Source organism: Pocillopora damicornis, chromosome 3 (assembly GCF_964200805.1).
Source record: "Pocillopora damicornis chromosome 3, jaPocDami1.2, whole genome shotgun sequence".
In the NCBI taxonomy this organism is placed as follows: domain Eukaryota; kingdom Metazoa; phylum Cnidaria; class Anthozoa; order Scleractinia; family Pocilloporidae; genus Pocillopora; species Pocillopora damicornis.
The window spans coordinates 26,004,930-26,024,698 of record NC_142672.1 but is presented as its reverse complement, the minus strand read 5'-3'; the positions used below and the strand labels follow the sequence as shown (position 1 = coordinate 26,024,698).

At 35.2% G+C, this 19,769-nt stretch overlaps 1 protein-coding gene across 9 annotated transcripts; it reads left to right on the top strand.

Moving 5' to 3' along the window:
• The first annotated feature begins 678 nt into the window (after positions 1 to 678).
• Positions 679 to 19,440, top strand: LOC113666868 (RUN domain-containing protein 1). Of its 9 annotated transcripts, none has more exons than XM_089201628.1 (23): positions 679 to 1,011; positions 6,565 to 6,652; positions 6,891 to 6,941; positions 7,754 to 7,867; positions 8,729 to 8,836; positions 9,326 to 9,405; positions 10,095 to 10,160; positions 10,903 to 10,944; positions 12,109 to 12,151; positions 12,292 to 12,315; positions 12,412 to 12,478; positions 13,191 to 13,291; positions 13,526 to 13,693; positions 13,874 to 13,941; positions 14,460 to 14,537; positions 14,926 to 15,106; positions 15,510 to 15,602; positions 15,919 to 16,041; positions 16,365 to 16,457; positions 16,777 to 16,845; positions 17,333 to 17,361; positions 18,048 to 18,142; positions 18,618 to 19,440. In XM_089201628.1, exons 1-23 carry the CDS (start codon positions 881 to 883, stop codon positions 18,731 to 18,733), a joined length of 2,028 nt encoding a protein of 675 aa, XP_089057754.1. In that variant the 5' UTR covers positions 679 to 880; the 3' UTR covers positions 18,734 to 19,440. The 9 variants fall into 9 exon arrangements, with proteins under 9 accessions (XP_089057754.1, XP_089057753.1, XP_089057752.1 ...); XM_089201627.1 differs by having other exon boundaries at positions 13,871 to 13,941; XM_089201626.1 differs by having other exon boundaries at positions 10,092 to 10,160.
• Positions 19,441 to 19,769: the final 329 nt, after the last annotated feature.

The window sequence follows — 19,769 nt, the reverse complement described above, 5'->3', positions numbered from 1 at the left end:
GGCAAAAATGGTTTTTTCGTTAGAAATTAGAAAGTTAAATGAAAAAAATCTGGTAGCATTTAAGTGAGTCTCAGTCAACAAAGAAATGTTTTACAGTCGCAAAATATCCGGGTCTATAACATAGCCGCAAAAAAAGCATTCGTTCCTGTTCTCACTCCTGACGATTGTTCAATTTTTGTTCTAACTAAATGAATTCCAGTATTGGCCGCTGGCTCCTTTCCTGTTGCGTGTGGAGTTGCTGCAAACCCTTCTAGTTTTTTCATTTAGCCAAAACTGAAGAAACAAGAATTTTGTATGTTCTGAGTGAACAGCACCACTGAACGGGCCAGCCTAATTCTCCCTCACCCTACCCTCGAGGAGTCCGTTTTTTTGACAGTGGTTTTTCGTCCAGACGTTTTTGTTTGTCATATTTACATTCAAGGAAGATCTACGAATAGTTTTGAAGTTCAGACATGAAATATCAGGAAAAATAACCAAAAGAACTGTTTTTATAGCTCTGACACTCGCCACTATTATTTCTCAGTTACCAGTGTCTAGGCCTGTATTCGAAATTCGGTGTTAGAGGAGAGGGTACAAGTTCGGTCACTAATGATCCCTCTTGTGTCCTTTCTCATCCCACCCCACTGGGTTCAGTCACACCCCCTCCCCTGTCAGTCAGACCCACGCACGCTCGCCCACGCAGCGACTGCGCGTCGCGTCCAGAAGTGCGCGTCAATAATATTGGATTGCTTGTTTTCGTCACCGCTCAGTGGTTTGATCTACCGTTGATCTTACGAATTTATGCGGTTTAGTCTGCTTCAGTTTGGACTTAAATTCGAAAGTTAGTTCCAGAGAGTCGTGGGTCTGCAATGAGAATGTATGATAGAGTTTGAAACATAACATGGCAGACTTTGAATACGACGATTCGACCTTTTACAGCTCTCGTCCTTTGGAGGAAAGATGGCCGCCTTTGGGAGCAGCCATCGACAATCCCGCCGAAAACGGTGGAAAGAATTCTGAAATTTCGAGAAAGTAAGTAATTTTTTCTTCCGTAGTTCGTAATGTGATTTTGTTCAATCGTTCATGTTTGGAGCGATTCCAACTTGCAAACAAGTTTTGCACGGTAGATTTGTTTGCGGTTGGTTGCTAGTTCATTTTGCACATCAATCTCTTCGTGCGATCTTTCGTTCTTTCTCGCTTTTTCTGACAATATTCGTAATAATTTTTGATAATAATACTGCCGAAGCGAAACGACATTAGTTTTGTATCTTACACATAACTGTTGGTTTGAAATTAGTCCAAGAAATGTGTTATTAGATAAATCCAATATCGAACATGTATTCGTTCCCCTCATGATCATTTTCGTGGACAGTTCGTTTTTAACCGAAATTCTTTTTTTCCATGCTTATTGTAATTTGAACGTTTTTTTGATGAATTAGTGTAATTTTATGGAGGATAATTTGTCTTTGGATTGTATTTGTTGATCACAGGAATGAAGGTACGAGATTGATTTGTCGAAAAGTTTTGTCAATGAAAATGTCTTTTTCTCTTTGAATAATTTATGAAAATATTAGAGTAAAATCAGCCTTTCATAATTGAATTGACTCATGCTATAAATAAGAACCATTCGGATCCTTCGCGTAATGATGGTTTATTTTACTTCCTGATTCTTTCGTGGTTTCTACGTGTCGACATTTTTCAGAATCTCCGATTTCAATAATGCAGGAAACGTACATGTTTGTCGGGATTTCTCTATGGAAAGACCCGACTATTTTATGAAAATGTCTTTTTCACAGCATGATTAATTCACTTATGTTTTAAGAAAAAATTTAATGTCTGTAAGAAGAAATTTTTTTTTCAATTTGGCCTATTAGCCATAAAAAAATGTTTGTAGTGATAAAAAGCAGTTTATTTTGCTTTTTTTTTTCAAAGAAAATTAAATTGCTTATCTATGCAAAGCCTTTCTTCACTGGATCCACAATGTTAAAGTGCACAAAATTTCAGTATTGTACTCACTTTATTTGAGAGGATAATGCAGGGTCAATTTTCTTCGTATAAACTCCACATATGCTAAAATAACTTTAGAGACAGGGCTCTTGACATGGTAAGATTATTTTAAAAATTTTTATCCAAGACTGAAAACTACAGAGTGTAACAAAAATTTACCCCTTGTTAGACAGAGTTTCTTTTTTGATCACAAAGGAATTCAGAAAATGTTTCAATTGTACACTTTTTTTGCAGTTGGCTTGCGCACACCTGAATGATATATTTTATTATAGCTGGTTAATGTAATTTGAAAAATTTTCACCACCTTCATTTAGTGGCTGTATGATTTGGTCAAAACAGTTTAAGTCTGGCTCTCAGTCAGGTTGTACTCACTTTGCTGCATTGCATGGCACATCTTGACCATGACCCAAATATTTCCATGTCTAGCTGTAGCACTTAGTCAAGAGGGACATAATATTCATGATAAATAAATGATCTAAGCTCATTTTGCTGGGCCAAGTTTTTTGCTTTGCATGCCATGTATATAACTATCCTTCTTATTTTTTTATGAAGAAGTCCTCAGTGCATCCTTGGGTACCCTGTTGATATCCAGATGTATAATATTATAAGCTTGCATAATCTTTACTTATGTATTTTAAGTCCATTCTGTATGTAGATTGAAATAAATAACCAATTTACCAATTGAGAGTAACAGTATAGTTGAAAATCATCCACGGTTAAGTTGGAAGACGGCTCACTATGTGTAGTGTGTCAGTGTGTCTTTATTGTTCAAAAGATAAAATTACATATCTTATGTTACATTAAAAAGAAAAGGATGTAAATAAGCTTAGGTGTATCTAAATAAGATAAGTATATACTTGGAAACAAATACAAAAGTCTAATACAGGAAGTACACTTTTACAAAGCTACATTGTACTTAAAAACAATTATATTAAAAAATGTATTCTTAAAACGGTTTGTGCGAATGGCGGGCATGACAGGGGATTTATTTCTCAAATTATACCTCGTGATCTTGGTCTCAGGGAAGTAGGCTCTAAGAGGATGGCTCAGGATAGTTGAAACCTTGCGACAAATTTTGTGATCTTGCGTTTTAAGTAAGTCACCTATCACTAATTTCTTAGATATGTAACTACGTTTAAAACAACGATCTAAAAACTGCTGGGCTATAGTTAGCTCTGACTCAGAGGCCCCATGCACAGATAGAGCATAAGTAATATTAGGTAGGACAATGGAATTAAATAAAACATCTACTTCTGCTTGGCTACATCCTTCTTTACGGAGGCATCTGATAACGTATAAACATTTATTAGCTTTACCTAGCTTTTCTTTTAGGTGAGTACTGAATTTGCAGTTCGGCTGAAACGTGAGACCAAGAATGGTTATTGTACTAGTCTGAGGTATGCCAAAAATACTTTTGTAGGCCTCAGCAGTGTGACCTTTTTTATACATAACAAGCTCTTTACATTTAGTAGAATTTGAATTCATTCTATTTTGGCTTGCCCACTGTAAAAACTGATTTATTAAGTCTACAGAGTGATCTTTATAATAATATACCGGAGCAATAATCGTACAGTCATCAGCGTATTTGAAACCAAGTGTCTCGTTTCCTAATTTAATTTCCAGATCGTTAAGAAATATATTGAACAAATAAGGTCCTGAAACACTACCCTGGGTTGTGCCCTTGTTAACTGTTTTCCAATTACAGACATGATTCCCGAAAATAACTCTTTGTTTTCTATCTCGCAAAAAACCTAACCACCAGTTTATGATATACGGGTTAAGTGGTAGACTCTTAAGTTTCTCAGCAAGGAGTTGATGGCTCACAGAGTCAAAGGCCTTACTGAAATCCATCGCAAACATCCGCACTGCCTTGCACTTGGGATCATCAAGAAACTTGCAGATCTTATTCTGTATAAGTAGCAAAGCATCTGTGCAGCTCCCTCCTTCTCTATACGCGAATTGACTATTCAACAGCTGTTCTTCTACCGGCCTTTGGGCGTGAATCTTATAGACTGCCTTTTCCAGGGCTCTTGCTATTACAGGGGTTACGTTGATCCCCCGGAAGTCCCCTCTTGCCACTGGAACATCAACTTTTGGCAGTGGGTTTATACTTGCCCTTTTCCACGATCTAGGCCATTGGTGCGTAGCGAGAGACAAATTCCATAGCTTAGTAATGATTGGAGTGAAGATCTCCGCATGGTCTTTCCACACCCAATACGGAATTTGGTCAGGACCAGTTGCAGTCTTCTTTAGAGTACTCAGTGAGTTCCATACATATCGTTCACTAATTTCCGGGACTTTCACCTCAGGACCAATTTCAAGTAACGCGGGCTCAATATGTATGTATGCAGCTCATATCACACAATGCATTTTCTTACTTGTTCTCGTGCTTTGAAATCAAAGAGATTTTTCTGGCCTTGGTTTTCATAACTTAAAGCTATTTCATACCTACTTCAACCAGCCTTAACTGAGAGAGAAAAAATACAATGTATATTAAATTCTTGACACACAAGTTTCCCAAAAGTATTTTTCCACCCACAGATGTGGGATTCTCACATTAATATTCTAGAGGTGTGAGATTTAATGCAATGCTTGTTTGTTTAGATGACAAAGCAATTTATCTAAGTCTGAAGGTTACTTAATGTTTGAAAGTATAGACATTATTACACTGTAATTTTGATTACTCTCTGTATTGGATTCTTCAGTTGTTTGTGATTTCCCTCTCCCTGTGAGAGACTATTTCTTCAATATTTGATTCAGGAAAGTGTCACTATCAATTTCCATGGTGATGTTAGTTACATTAAAGAATTTGTAAATCTGACCATTGATCAAGACAAACAGCTAATGTGAAAATAGATTCTCCGTGACAGAAATTAACATGCACTGAAAACAGTAGGGCTAAGATCTCCTAGGAGCTACCTACTAAAGAGATTTTTGAAAAAGGTTTATTTTATACTCTTTGGGAAGTACCAGGTAAGAGGTGAGTGACATGTAATGTAAAATACAGGACAAGTAAGGGTAAATTAGTTAAAATTGGTACACTATGATATAATTTCTAACTTACCATTTTTGTAGGTCTCAAGGTTATCAACAGATTTTGAATCAAAGGCACTTATTTTTTAAGAAAGCAGCTACTTCTTTCTCTGGTAACACCAGAGAAAAAATATTCCCACAGATTTGCCAGCCAACAACAGAATATATAGTTTACAATAAGTGGTGGTCTTCTTGCTTTTAGCCAATTTTGACAATCCTCCCTTTGGTGAATTTTAAAAGATCATACAGAAAGTTGCAAAAAGTTGTATAATTTTACTTGTCATTAGATGCAGAAATATAATTTAATTTCTGAATGTATTTTGTTCATGAGTTACAAAATAATGATTTTTTAATTTTAACCACTTGGTGGTGTGAAGTTATCAAGATTTGAATGCAACTCTAAGCAGTCTTAAAAAGATTCTTACTGCAATTCTTTTCAAGTGAACTGAAAATATACTTTGCAGCTGCTTGACAATAAATGTAGACAAAATTAAACAAGTAAGGGCTAATTCCTTCATGAAAATCCTTTGTTTTCATTACTGGCAGTTGTTAAAAAAAGAATATTTTTAACCCAAAATATACTTTGCAGCTGCTTGATGATATATGATAGACAAAATTAAACAAGTAAGGGCTAATTTCTTCATGAAAATCCTTTGTTTTCATTACTGGTGGTTGTTGAAAAAGGATATTTTTAACCCAAAATATACGTTGTAGTCTTGTATTTAGAACAAGCTTTTTTTCCCATTTAATGACTGTTGGAAAGAAGCTCATTGTAGATGCTGACCTAGGTTTTGTTTTGTTGTCTTATGTTTGTTTTTTTTGTTTTTTGGCATTGTCTGAAAGCTGAGTTTTTGTGCTACAGCTGTATAACATGTCTTTCGTACTCTTTTGTCACTCTCTGAAGCTATAGTGTATCCATATAGTATTAATAATTATTATGTCTGTAGGATAAAGAGTGTCATCTTTGCAATTTGTTGGGGGAAAAATATATATTATCAAGGATATCACTTGGATGAATCAACCTTAGAAGTTTCCAGTGCCAGTAGCAACTGGCTTTTTCAAGGCAGGTTCATTAACAAAACCATACACTGTTGAAACACTCAAAAATAAAATTAGAATGACAGACTTAAGCTTGGTACCATCAACACTAGACTGCAGTGTTAAACATGGTCAAAAAAGGGTGAGAGTGACCTCGTAACAACTGTACTGTTAAGTTACGTAATGCTATAAAACAGCTAAAGTGTATTGTATTTTATCCAAGAAGTTCAATGTGCAGACTAACTTAAGTAGAGGTCTTTGTTTGTCAATTGAGTTCCACATTGATGGACTGTTACACCTTTGTTAATGTCACTTGAGGAGTGATTTTTATTCCTATTTTACTTTCAATTGTAGTTGTAATGGTGACCATACTTTGCTATTTTGTCTTTTAATATTTTCTCATACATTTTGTACATACATGTATCAATTTTGTTGATCCAGTTTAATTTGAGTAGCAGTTTACAGTAACAAAGGTAATTTTTCTGTGTTGTTGTTGTTGTTGGTTAGGTCAGATCCTGAAAAGATCAGAGACCTTGAGGATGAACAAGAGGAGTTGAATGGCTCTCTACTTGCTCTCACAAGCCATTTTGCCCAGGTACATGGCTGTATTTTTTATTATTATTACTTCTTTCTTTGGAGAAGGATGTGTAATGTATTTAAATGGAGTGTGCAAGCTTGGAGCTTCCAAAATTTATAAAAATAATGTCTGGGCTAAGACTCTTGGTGAAAGACTCATTTAATCTAACCCTGGATCATTGATAATAGTTTAAAACAAAGATTGGTAATGGCTGCTGATCCTCACTTTGTTGTGTTCTTTACACATGTACAAATAGGTCCAGTTTCGATTGAAGCAGGTTGTTGCTGCTCCCGCAGAGACTAGAGAGGTTTGTTAAACACACTGAACAAGATGTGCATGTCTAATCAGATATTCAGACCAATCTTTTCTTGTAATGCAGGGAGAGACCTGGGCCCAGTTGTTGGAAGACCGATTTGTGCCAACCCAGGGTTAAATTTTAATCTAGGTTTTTTTATTTCTTTTATCCAAAGCCTTTTAGGGAAAAATTTCCCTATTCTTTTTTGAACATCCAATGATGAAATTGCAAGCAAAAAGATTTTGTGTTAATTTTCTTTGAAAGCTTTGAGACCTGATATGAAATTCCACCCTAACCCTGCATTATCTTAACCCAGCTTTGAACAACTCGGGCCAGGAGTCGAACTGAATGATGTTCAAATATACAAAAAAAGCATTGTGTACAAATTATTCCTTTAAGCCTCCAGGCAAAGTTTTTCTAAAACTTTCATGTGATGTGTTAAATAAATGCAACACTTTTTCATGGTAGTAATACACATGTATGCATTCTTGTCTACTTTTAATTTTTAATTCCATATTAAGCTGTATGTTGTGGGTTAAATTGATATCAAACTAGGTTGAATGTGCTTTTATTTGTTAAAGAATAATGATGGTATAGCTTGAAAAAAGAAAATTCAAATTTTGCTAGTTGAAAATCATCTCACCTAAAGCTAAATTCTTGTGAAGCTGCAATACAAACTATGGAAACCGTAAGAATTCGCATGTGGTACATGTACATGTACATGTAAGTACATATAGTACACTATTTGTGCATACTCTCTAGAAAGGTATTTCACTATATTATACAGTAATATCTAAATTATTTGTGTTTTGTTTCTTTGGCAGCGTTTGTTGATGGAATTGGAAGAGTTTGCTTTCCAAGGATGCCCTGATGTACGTGGTCCAAAAGCAAAGGAAAGTCCAAAGAAGGCATTGAATGATAATGGTGCAGGAGAAAATGTAAGTTTGGAAACATTTGTTTGGAGTGTCGATTGATGGGGCTGCATTAGCTTAGGAATACTGAGTATGTTCACTTTCAACCCCTAAAGATCCCGTCAAGACTTTCAAAGATTGATATAAGGCCAAAGTGAAGATCATGCAATTATGTAGTCTGATTGTGCAAATAAGAGTAGTCCTGAGAGGGAATGTTTTTGGTAGGGACTAATGTGTGGACAACCAGAGGGGAGGTGGTCTGATCCAAGGCTAGTAAGAAGTTGCTCATCAGTCAAGTGTTATTTACAAGACTGACCTACAAGTTTATGCAAATCAGGCTTACAGACTACAACTGTAACATTACTATAATAATAATAATAATTGTTATTTAGTTTTTGAAAATCTCTTTCATTTCAAAGCTCACTTAGGGTTTTTTTTCCTTCCGATTGCCTACAACAGCCTCCAAAAGCTCTTAAATTAACTTATAGAGAGTTTCAAATAGCTGTTGTCATTAGTTAAAAATTGGTTCATTTCCAGCAAATTCTTACCTTAAACTTGAAGTTTGCATGTGAATATTTTTTTTATCCAATAATAAGTAACATGAGGGTTTGATGGAACAAAATGCAATTTTTCTACAAATGTAAGCCAAGAAAAACAACCCCTGTAGAATGCTATAAAATTAATGTAATCATTATCAATAATAAAATGCCCAAAAAAGTGTCCTCTCCAGAATTCAACAAAAGTAATGACAGCCCTAGCCATGACATCTGGGATCATCTTTTTACAAATTTATAGATGGCACTAGATTTTCAGTCCACAATTTTTTACCACATTGATGTCTTGAAATGATTCATTTTATATAACTTATCTTTTTCCTCAAATATTTAGAACTTACAGGAATATGAACTGAAGCTGAGTGTGGAGAAAAGGAAACAAGCTAGCCTGATAGGACAGCTAAAAGATCAGTTAGAAGAAATGGAAAAATGTGTGGCTATGGTAAGATTAACACTTGTGGTGATATTACATGTACTTAACAGAAATATTAGAAATTTATAAAATTAGCAATTTGAAAAATTGGTTTGAATCCAGGATAGTCAGGTTGTAGATGGGTGAGAATACTGTACTTTCTTATCCTTCAACTGCTAAGAGTGCTACTCACATCTTATTTCTCCCTATAATATCACCCCTGAGTCTCATGTTGAGGTCATGAGAATAAAGGAAATGATCACCAACTAAAGAAGCTCTTGATTATTCAACTAGTTCTCCTTGTCAGAAAGCTAGGAATCATGTAGAGAACAGTATGGAGATTATGCATACTGATGTTAGGGTGAAAAGGGTTAAAATGTCTCTTTCTCCTTATCACCTTTCTGCATGTAAATTCTTTTGACATTGTGAGGAGAAATTGCTCATTGGTCAACCATGGAAGGGACAGGTTTAATAGCAATAAAGCAATTTATTGATAGTCAAAATGTGTTTCCTAACTAGGGAGCTTCTGCAAATGTGAATGAAGAAATTAGCCCTGAAAAGCTTGTGGAGAAGCAACGGATTGTGATTGAGGAATTGAAGTAAGTCCACCTTTGTCAAGTAAACCTTGGGTTTTTAACACAGCATCAGTTGATAGTTTACATGTATCTTTTTTCGTAGTTACATGTACATTATTTGATAAATTCTAGACAACATGTTTAATAATCTATGGGAAATTTTTCCTTCAATTTTAAAAGCCATCAAAATAAATAAATGTTACCGGTAATTAAGGGATAATTTACATGTAGCATGACTTAAACTCAGGATGAAATTATATATTTTTTTTTCTATTGAAGGCAATTATATTATTTAGTTGATTGTTTTAATTATAAATGCAATGCATGATTGTTATTCAGTCATGAGACAGAATTTAAAGTTTTAAAGATTTTTATGAGCATATTGATAATACTGTTGACAGAATTAAATATGAAATGCACATAACATATTTTTTTAACTTTTTAATATGTATCTTTAAGTTAAACTGTTTCTTGTTTAAATTTTTAAATTGCTGAAAAAAAGGAAATGCTAGTTGTTCAAAACTGACAGTTGTAAGATGATATACATTTACACTGTCAGTAGCTGCATGCAGTAAATTTGTAATCAACTTCAGGTGAAATAACACAAGCATGTTAACATGGTCACGCTTAGTCGATAGGCCTCATAAATCTTTTTTTTATTTATATAATAAAAAATGAGACAAGTACATAACTATTAAACTCTTAATAAGCAGTGCTCAAAGGACGGTGGCCTGTGAACTGGTGTTATTGGGGATGAGACTTGCTGCAGCAGACATACGGTATAAATGACAGTAAACTTTTAAACAAATGTGATAAACTTAATAACTTCATAGATGACCCCAGACTGTTGATTGTGATTACATGGAAGAGAGATAGGTGTCATGAAAGAAAGCAGTTGTTAAACTAAAACAGGCATCATAACCAATCTACAGTGTGTAGGGTTATTCTCATCTAAATGATCAAACTTAATCCTTTAACTCCCATGAGTGACCAGAACAGAATTTCTCCTTACAATATCAACACAATATCAATCAGATGAGTGATGAGAATAGAGAAAAATATCAATCATGGGATCATTAGTTGATCCAATACTAAATTCTCTGAACTAACATTGAAAGAATTGTATGGTTGACTGTAAGGAGAATTACAAATTTCATCTGGGAGTTAAAGGGTTAAAGCAATGAATAAACTATTGGATGTTCAATTTAAAACTTTAAAACTTTGATCTAACCTCTAAAACTATTAAAAACAAAAATGTATGAGATATCTGAAATGTTAGAATAAAAGAGTAAAAGGACACTAAAGACTTGATATGTAAAACAATGTTACATTTTGTTCCTGACATCAATCTAAGTTGTCACCTCAATCATCATTATAATGAAAACTGTCTAAACAAGTGATTTTAATTTTAGTTTATTTAGTAGATATTGTTTTCTTCTATTAGGTTAAACAGATATTTTTGTTTGAATTTGAAGTAACTGATGATCTTGTTTAAATGCAAAAAATGTTTATTTTCTTAAGGACAAAAATGGGTCTCAACTTAGATGGAATAGAAAAATTAAGGTAAGGACAAGTTTCATTCATCTTTGAAGAAAGACAAAAGAAACAAGGAAATCACCAGATGCATGCTGTTCCCTAGCAGTGCTGGATCCTTACTAAGCTCTTAGATACGGGGGGAATTAATCTTTCTGTGAAAAGCATATGTTTGGCATATTTTCTCCTGGATGACTAGGGAGTCTTAGGTTTTATATAGAAAGCATATGCTGGACACCCTGGATTTCACAATTTCAGAGGACTCTGCTCCCTTCAATTTTTTATTAGAGCACAACCTTGCATAGAAATAAACAGCTATTTACTATGTGATGTTGTATCATGTTTGTTGTTTTCAATCTCCTTTGAGTTTTACACTTCATATCTAGCATTTCCACCATTTTTCAGTTAGGTCTGGTTTTTAGACGCTGAACTTTTCCAAACCAAATGAAATTTGATTTTGGTTTGACCCGTAAACAAAGCTTCATGTCATGTTTTGTGTATACCCCTTGTTAAGTTAGACATCAAACTTGATTTGATAATTAAATTGTGTTTTTTATGGTTTTTTTCTAACTTGTGTTATTAATACATTATTATTCAGATTTAAAAATTGTAAATCTGTCATAAATTTTAGTGAAACACATGAATTTAACAATAACTCGCTGAAGGCAAACTGAATATTGCTCATCTCGGGGAATTATTCAACAATATTCACTGAGTCTGAGGTGAATAATTGTTTTAGTATAATAGCTCAGATGCTTTCTAATTCTGTTGTAAATTTGATCTGTTGTTGAAACCATTCTGTTACAATTGTTTTGATTACTGGTATCAAGATGAGCAGCCAGATTTCACTATAATTTTATAGGCGTATCTAAGTCAATCAGCAAAAACTTCATATCTTTCATTTGAAAAGTGGTACACCAAACTTAATACCATCTTTTGTGCTCTTCAAAAATGAAATTTATTCTATTGCACTTATCACTTCAGCTGTAACTTTGAGGAAATGCAAGGCAACCATTTTTAAATCAAGTGCCCCTGCTATAATGTCCTGCACAAGGTGATTACAGCATGATATGATGTAATCCTCAACCAATTGAAGTGTGCAAATCTCTATAATCACGGGAGCAATTATACTAAAGTCAAATTATCCCAATAGAATGTGTATTAAAACCTTTGTCATTTCTCTCTGTGTTTTAGCAATGATGATGTACGAAAAAATGTTGACAGTGCTATAGGAGAGGTAAGAAAATTGAAATTAAATGCAGTTCTGATGGAGCCTTATACAAATCATTGTCTTACTTGGAAATGTGTGAAGCATTCTTGACTGTACAAGTTTAATTACTAGAACTAATTATGTTTCATTTTGGTTTTCATGACCAGCTGATGAATCCTGTCAAGACAAAGGTGGGGAGACTATAGCTACTGTTGTAAAAAAATTCTATTTGCTTTTAGTATCTTCTTTGTTTTTTTGTTGATCAATAGTTTACTCTTTTCATTTAGGAAGAACTTGTTAAACAACTCACAACTCAAATTGCTGATCTAGAAAGATTTGTCACCTTTTTACAAGGTTTGTGTTTGAAAATATATATTTGTTTAATTACATGTTTTTTTAAGCAATAGCCACTGGTTTGGTAACCCTTATAATTACATGTAATCCTTTAACTCCCAAGATCTGGTTGATAATTCTCCTCTCTAGCTGCTACACATTTCCTTGTAAATCAGTTACAAGAATTTGTTGTTAAATCAAGGTAACAACTTCTACCTGATAAGTTTGAGTATTTTCATTACCCGTTAGCTGGGTAATGTTTGGATATTATAGGGAAAAGATACATATGAATCGCCTCTGGGAGTGCTTCCCAGGCTTTGTCCTTATCGTGACGTTTTCCTGAGAGGGTTCCAGCGTCAGTTTCTTCTCCTGGTAGTACAGAGAGACATTGTAAGAACGAAGTGTTCTGAACTATCATAGCGACCAGAAATGGCTTAAAAACACGAGCCTTTGGATACAGAGTCTTGTCTATTAACCCTTTGTAATTTGTAATTCTCCTTACTGTCAACCATACGATTCTTATAATGTTAGTTCAGAGAATTTAGTATTGGATCGAGTAATTATCCCCAAATTGATATTTTTCCGTATTCTCATCGCTTATCTGGTTGATATTGTATTGACATTGTAAGGAGAAATTCTTTCTTGGTCACTCTTGGGAGTTAAAGGGTTAACCACTTGACTACTGCGTTGCTACACGCGTCTCTTCCTTCATAATTCATTTATTGTCTTACAGGAGAAGTTGAGAATGCAGAGGAGCGCACTGAACGAGCTAAACAATGTCCGTGCCCTGTACACGCCAAAAGAGGCGGAAGAAAGCAGAAAGATCGACTGAGGGTAAATTGTAAATTTCTTTGATTGTAAACATGGTGGATTATCTTTCTGCTATTTGAAAATTTATCAAAATATGTAGAAGTTGTCTATGAACGAGGAAGAATTCGATGAATAGACATTAACCGATTAAAATTTATCCTTCGCCAACACTAGCGTGAAAGTAAAGCCTTTAAAAGACTTTTCAATTTGTAAAAGGTGTTTTAATTGTTAGTTCGTTTGATTGTTTACTTATTAAAGGGTAAAGGAGCGCACAGATCAATGGAATATTCATCGGAGAGCGAAAACAAGCTGGATTATCCGTGTGACTACAGCTTACAAGAGGATATGTCTGGCAGTGACGATGGTAATGGGTGCTGTCTTCACGTGCCTCCCGTCCCTGAAACACCAGAGCAGGTCCATAGTAAGGTGAGATATGACTCGTATAGTTTGTAGATATGACTCGTATAGTATGTAGCTTTGTGTTTCTCCGCTAAATGTCAGTTCAAGTTTAGTTACTTGCTGCTTGCGAGTATTGATTTTTCATTCCTTGATTAGTTGATTAGCAATATCTCAAATAAACTTTCCTTTTATTTCTCTTTCAAGCAGAGAATCCGAGATGCAAGCCTGGCCATAATCAAAAGAGCACTGGCAATTTTACAGTTGTTTGCGATAAGGTGAGGCAAACTTTAATGAATGACTTTCTTTTAATTCTTTCTGCAATAAGAAGTGAGGTTTTCAAAAGCTAGAAGCGCGTTTCTCGTTATGCAGCCTGGATTTAAGTTGTGGTAAGGGAGGAGTTGTTTGTCTGTCGAGTGCAATAAATATTATGTTTTGTGAAAATGTGATTGTTCAATTTTACCGTGGTTATTGCCTATAAGACTCGAGAACTATGAGTCAAAAGAAATACCTCTTGAAAGCGGAAAGTCGTGCAATTTACAGTTAGAATTATATTGTACCAAAAAACGAAGAGACGTTTGAAAGTGAGATTCTCTCATGGGGCTTTCCAGCCGCTCTTCAGGTTTTAGGATAACAAGAGAATCCAAGCCATGGTAAGATCTTGTAAAGGATCGACAAGACTCTTAGATGGCCGGACCCAACAATTATGTGTTGACATTGGTTATCACTGAGGACTTTAAGTAATGACTTGTTATGTTGCTGTGGCTAATTTCCTTTTATTCCTTGTGTTTTAAAGTCAGTTTGGGTGTACTGGGAAACAGATTCAAGACCAGATTATAAGAAAAGCTACTTCAGTAGCCGCACCAGGATACTTGTGAGTAATTCAGATCTGAGTTAGCCAAAAAGGAGCTAAGATACTTTAAGTCGAAGAAAAGTTGTCGGAAGAAGGAGAATTTTCTATGACACATAAGTCTCGATCATGCAAGGAAGAAAAAATTATGAGTTCCCGGGGCGCGAAGACTCGAACCTCAGACCTTTCTTTTTTGCGGTACGATACTCTTCCACTGATCTACAGAGAACCAGTTGGTGCGCTAGATCAATTGCTATTGCATATATGATCAGCGTCCAGCTTAGTCCTGGAATCAGCAGAGTTTACAGCGTCATGGCTTGAAAAAGATTTAAAAGCAAGTTGAAGCTTAATTATAGTCGAAATTGATCAGCTTTAATCATGGTTGTAAAACTGGTCCATCTTTTGTCAACAGCGAAAATCTTGCACAGCTCCAGCAAGCTGTGCTGAAAATTATCGACATCAAATCACGTGAGCCTCCCAGTGATGGCGAAGAGTCTGGCTCTAATTCTCCTCAGTCTCCGATGGCCGTGCAAAGACGGTCTCGAATTCGCACCAGTTCGATGTCTTCTGATACCACAGAAAGCAGTGACAGGGTAAGATAATAAGTAAATAAGACTAAAGTAATAACAGTGAGCCATCAGAACAAAGGATGATAACACAACAGTATAATAAGAACTTGAACCTAGCATATGAACACCGGTTGAAACGCGAGAAAACGTTAGTGACCAAGTCACGATTGGTTTTTTCTTAGCATGTGATTGGCCTAATAGGAAGCGTACTTTTTTTTTAAGCCGATTACTCAGTAAAGTTAAAATGAAACTGTTGATATCCCGAATTACTTGAATCGATCCTCAGTTGAGAATTTCTCGAAACTCTGACGGCTATTTTGATTTCATTCCAACCCGTTGTACTCAAAGGCAATCTTTAGTTATTACCAGATGCAATTATTCTATTTATCTCCTTCTTATCTTCTTATTTTGTTCATTTATTTTTTAGTTTGATTACGCCAGAGATGCTGAACTGGTGAATGTCGTAAGAAAAGATCTGGCCATGGCATTGAAGGCTTTGTTTCAACATGGACTAGTGAGGGTGAGGCACTACTGACTGAGCTTTAGACCCTCTCTGTATTTCTATATCTTCTTCTTTTCCTTTTTTTCATTTTTTAGTTATTTATTTAATTTGTAAAGTCCTTTAGCCGAAATAGATAGTCGAAAACAAAGCGAATTGGGACTGAACATTCGCGAAATTTCAACCAGGTTCAGATCTTCAGTCTATTGTCATACGTTCATTATTTTAGTTGCCAAGCCCCAAAAATCTACTCTGCTAAAGTTATCCTTCAAACTAGCATAGCTATTGGACAGTATTGATACGATTTGTTTGTTCAAGTTTACATTTATGTTTTCAGTCTGTCGACAATCGTCTCATATCTTCCAAGTCACTCGTGGCATGTATTGTACCAACAACAAGGTCTTCCTTTCCCAAGAGAATGCATATATGGGAACTTTTCAATGAATATTACGGAATGAAGGTTGGTTTCTCTATGTTAGTTACAGCCATTTAGTTCCACTTGTTGACCTTCCCTGCCGAAACTGTACGAGTTCTTCAATGTACTTTATACAGAATCCATGAACATGTACACTACAACAGAACACATTCTGAAGCCTTGGAGCCATGATACGACTGACCACGTGTCGTCGGCCAGTTCTTCTCTAGGCTTAGCTCTTTTTTTTGTTCATTTGTGGTCTATTGGCAGTCTTGTTAGGTACCGTAGTTATCTCTGGCTCGTTAGGTTACCCCCTATGGTAAGTAATGTTGAAACTCGCTGTTTTTTTTTTCATCAATATTTGTTAGCATGGTAGAGAATATAATTCTACGCCTGCTAGACGGCTCTCTGAGGCGTTTGGTATCGAAGTTCAAGGTACAAACATCGTCACAGCCAAACAGGTGAGTGTATGTTTCCGAAATATTCATCCTGTCTTTTTTTTTTCTTTTTTTTCTTCTTTCATCAACGAACCCCTCAAATTCTTTAAGCCTACCATTCTCTTTCCCTTAGGAAATTAATATTGACCATTAAACTGATTCACACGTTAGGCCAATAATAAGTGAGCTCAGGAAGTATTTTCAGCCTCCTGATGTTGACACACCCGTAATTCGGTATTCTGGTGCCTGTCTGATATGCCAGTATTTGTTGCCTCCTACAAAAAAGACTTACACACACCTTTACTCAAGGTTTTTTTTAAAATATTGCAATTTATCTTTTTAGACCCTGTTGAGAACACTGCATAGAATAAAAACAACACACGAACCCTGTAGGAGAAGCATGGATGCAATGGTAAGCTGTTAGCTGGAACACCCAGGGCCCAGTTTTTCGAAAGCCGATTAGCGCTAACCCAGGGTTAAATTTTAATCTGGGTTTCTATACTTCTTTGTTCGATAGCGTTTTTGAGATCATTTTCCTCTACTCTATATGGAGCATCTAATCATCAAATTGTTGACAAAAAGAATTCTACTGAATTTTCCTTTAAAGCTTCCAGAGCTGAAATCCGATTTCACACTAACCCTGGGTTATCTCTGGGTTAAACCCAGCTTTGAACAACCCAGCCCAGTTCTGTAAATAGATACATATCTTTCTCTGCAAGACTCTAGTTGCAATGAAACATTTTGAGGTAAAATCTCTCTTCTGTAGCATTGATGCTTCTTTATTCGTATCATTTTACAGTCGTCTGAATTTGTGGAAATTGTTTGTGTTCTTTACATTTCATTTTTCGCGTAACGACTCTTCTTCTAATTGTTTGTTTTGTTTTTTATTTCTTTTCCAGTTCAAATCTTTGGTGTGCGCTGGAATAAAGTAAGTTGCGTCTAGCGGTTTCTTAGTGTCATAAGAGTTCTCTAATCACAGCCAATCTATTTTTAAAATCTTCAAGGCTGTTGATAGTTTTCACTTCATTGATGTTGATTATGAGTATATCATAGGAAAGTAATGCAAGTGGATGTTTTTCCCTGACGAGGGAACTGACCCCAAAGGTTTTTTTACTGATTACAGAAGAAGAATTTACTCTATTAGATATATTACGATAATATTCTTAACCCTTTAACTCCCAGATTTAATTAGTAATTCTCCTTACTCTCTGCCATACAATTCATGTGATGTTAGTTTGGAGAATTTGCAATTGGATTAACCAATAATCCCCTAATTGATATTTTTCTTTATTCTCATTACTTCTCTGCTTGATATTATACTGATAGTGTACGGAGAAATTCTGTCTAGGTCACCAGGGGGGCTTAAAGGGTTAATTTTTGAAAAAAAAAAACATGTTCATGATTCCTTGCCATAATAGGGCCATTACACTTAAAGTATCGATACTCTACCGGCCAATAGAAATGTAAGGCTCTTAGGTTCACTTTCTTTCACTGAGCTTTGTCGCCATTAACGGAGTGTGTGTAGGTGTGGGTTACCTAAGTCTCCCACATTTCCTCTCCCAACCTTTTATTTATTTCTCGAGGGTCTGACTTCTTTCTTTAAATATTTTTCAGTCAAAAAAGACTGACTCACTGGTGTCGTCTCATCGTGAAGAGTTCGTCACTCTTGGAAGAACATTACCAATCATGGTCGTACGCTTTAAAAACGGGTAAGACTTGTTTTATAACAGGTTAACCTTGTTCTAACGTTTAAGCGGAGGCTTTTTTTATGGGTATTTTTGGCTGTGGGGACATTTCTCCATCCATAAGCTACAAAGGTTTTGGCAAACGACCGAGTTTTTCCACGTCCATAACGTAGGCGTAGCTGACCTGATAAACCCTGCGTTTGTTAACAAAACTTCACATTTATGGAAAAGAAAAGTGATTACATAGAGACTGCGACTTAAAGATAAAGTCTACTACAACCTTCTTCGCCCTTTTCAAGTGTTTGAAAACGAGGCAAAGCTAATAAACCCCGAAGCAAAGTAAAGTGCCTCTTTAAAACTATGCTGAGAGTTTGACCTACTCATCTCACTAGTTGTAAGTGTATAATCAGATTCGTTATATGAGGGAGAAATATACTATATTTTTTATTCGATTCTCTGTTATAATCATCATCTGACTCAACTGTTTACTATTTTCCAGGAATGAATGAGGCTTTAGAACACTTGGATCGTCTCAATGAGTATAATTTCCATATCCCTGAAGATTTGGCCATAAGACATCTAACCAAGATAAATGACGCCTTTGGAGACACTTGACTACTGACTGAATGTACATGAATCAGTTCACTTGATCTGAGAATAGAAAAAAATATTAAAAGGCAATTTTCTTTAAGAACTCTGGTAACGTTTGACTGATAAAATTGATGAGCTTATGTAGTGGTATTATTTTGAGATCCAGTTTATTTCATTTGCTATCAAACAAATCTGCTATGAAACTCCGGTTGAAAATATTGTTTTTCTTGGGATAATAACTCTATGTACATATTTATTTTGCAGTATAGAAATCTGCTTTTGTACGTTTTACCTTTTTATGTATGTTTTGTTCACGATTATTGTCTTTGATTCAATGCTACTATTTTTCTTTACTTTCGCTCACCTAAAAATGGTGCGTTTATTCAACAGAAAATTATCGTCATCAACAATTACCCTTTTGTTTCTAAGAAGGCTGTTGGAAAATTGAAAGATGCACAAATAAATAACTATAATTAAGCTTATGTTTATATCTTTAAAGAGAAACTATTTATATCATTGACTCAACCGTAAAACTTTCCTCTTAAATTATTATGGATTGCTGAAGAACGGGGTATTTTAAAATAAATTCATATATATCAATAGAATGTACAGTAATACTGTTGGTAGTAAATATAATTGATGTAACATTAATGACAAATCGCTTTGATGAGAGGAGAAATTCACATCCTAAAGTGCAATAATATGCCAGGAAAATACAGTTGGAATACAGATATGGACTCATGATATTGCTTCTTGTACAGTAAACGTAGAGGCTGCTAAAATCTCTCTCAGCGTTTGTGTTTTTGTGGCTATTTATGAAAGTTCACTAACATTCCCGCGAAGATCTTTTGACCCCATGTCGAAATGCAGTGGACTAGTAAAGGGAATAAAGGGAAAGTTTACCCGAACGTTCTGTAAAAAAAAAAGAAACAACAAATACGAGTGTCATTTTAAACGAAGACAGCTTTAAACCCGAACTTTGTTATCCAGTATAACGCTGCTTTTTCCGCGAACGAAATAAGAGTTTTGTTCTTTTAGGGGAATGAAAAATCTAAAGTAA

What these genes read in the sequence shown, in the direction of transcription:
- LOC113666868 (XM_089201625.1), top strand. Translation starts at nt 881, where the DNA reads ATGGCAGACTTTGAATACGACGATTCGACCTTTTACAGCTCTCGTCCT. An exon ending in CCACAGAAAGCAGTGACAGG is followed by an intron (nt 15,107 to 15,509) that starts GTAAGATAATAA and finishes TTTATTTTTTAG; the next exon opens with TTTGATTACGCCAGAGATGC. An exon ending in ACATCGTCACAGCCAAACAG is followed by an intron (nt 16,458 to 16,776) that starts GTGAGTGTATGT and finishes TTATCTTTTTAG; the next exon opens with ACCCTGTTGAGAACACTGCA.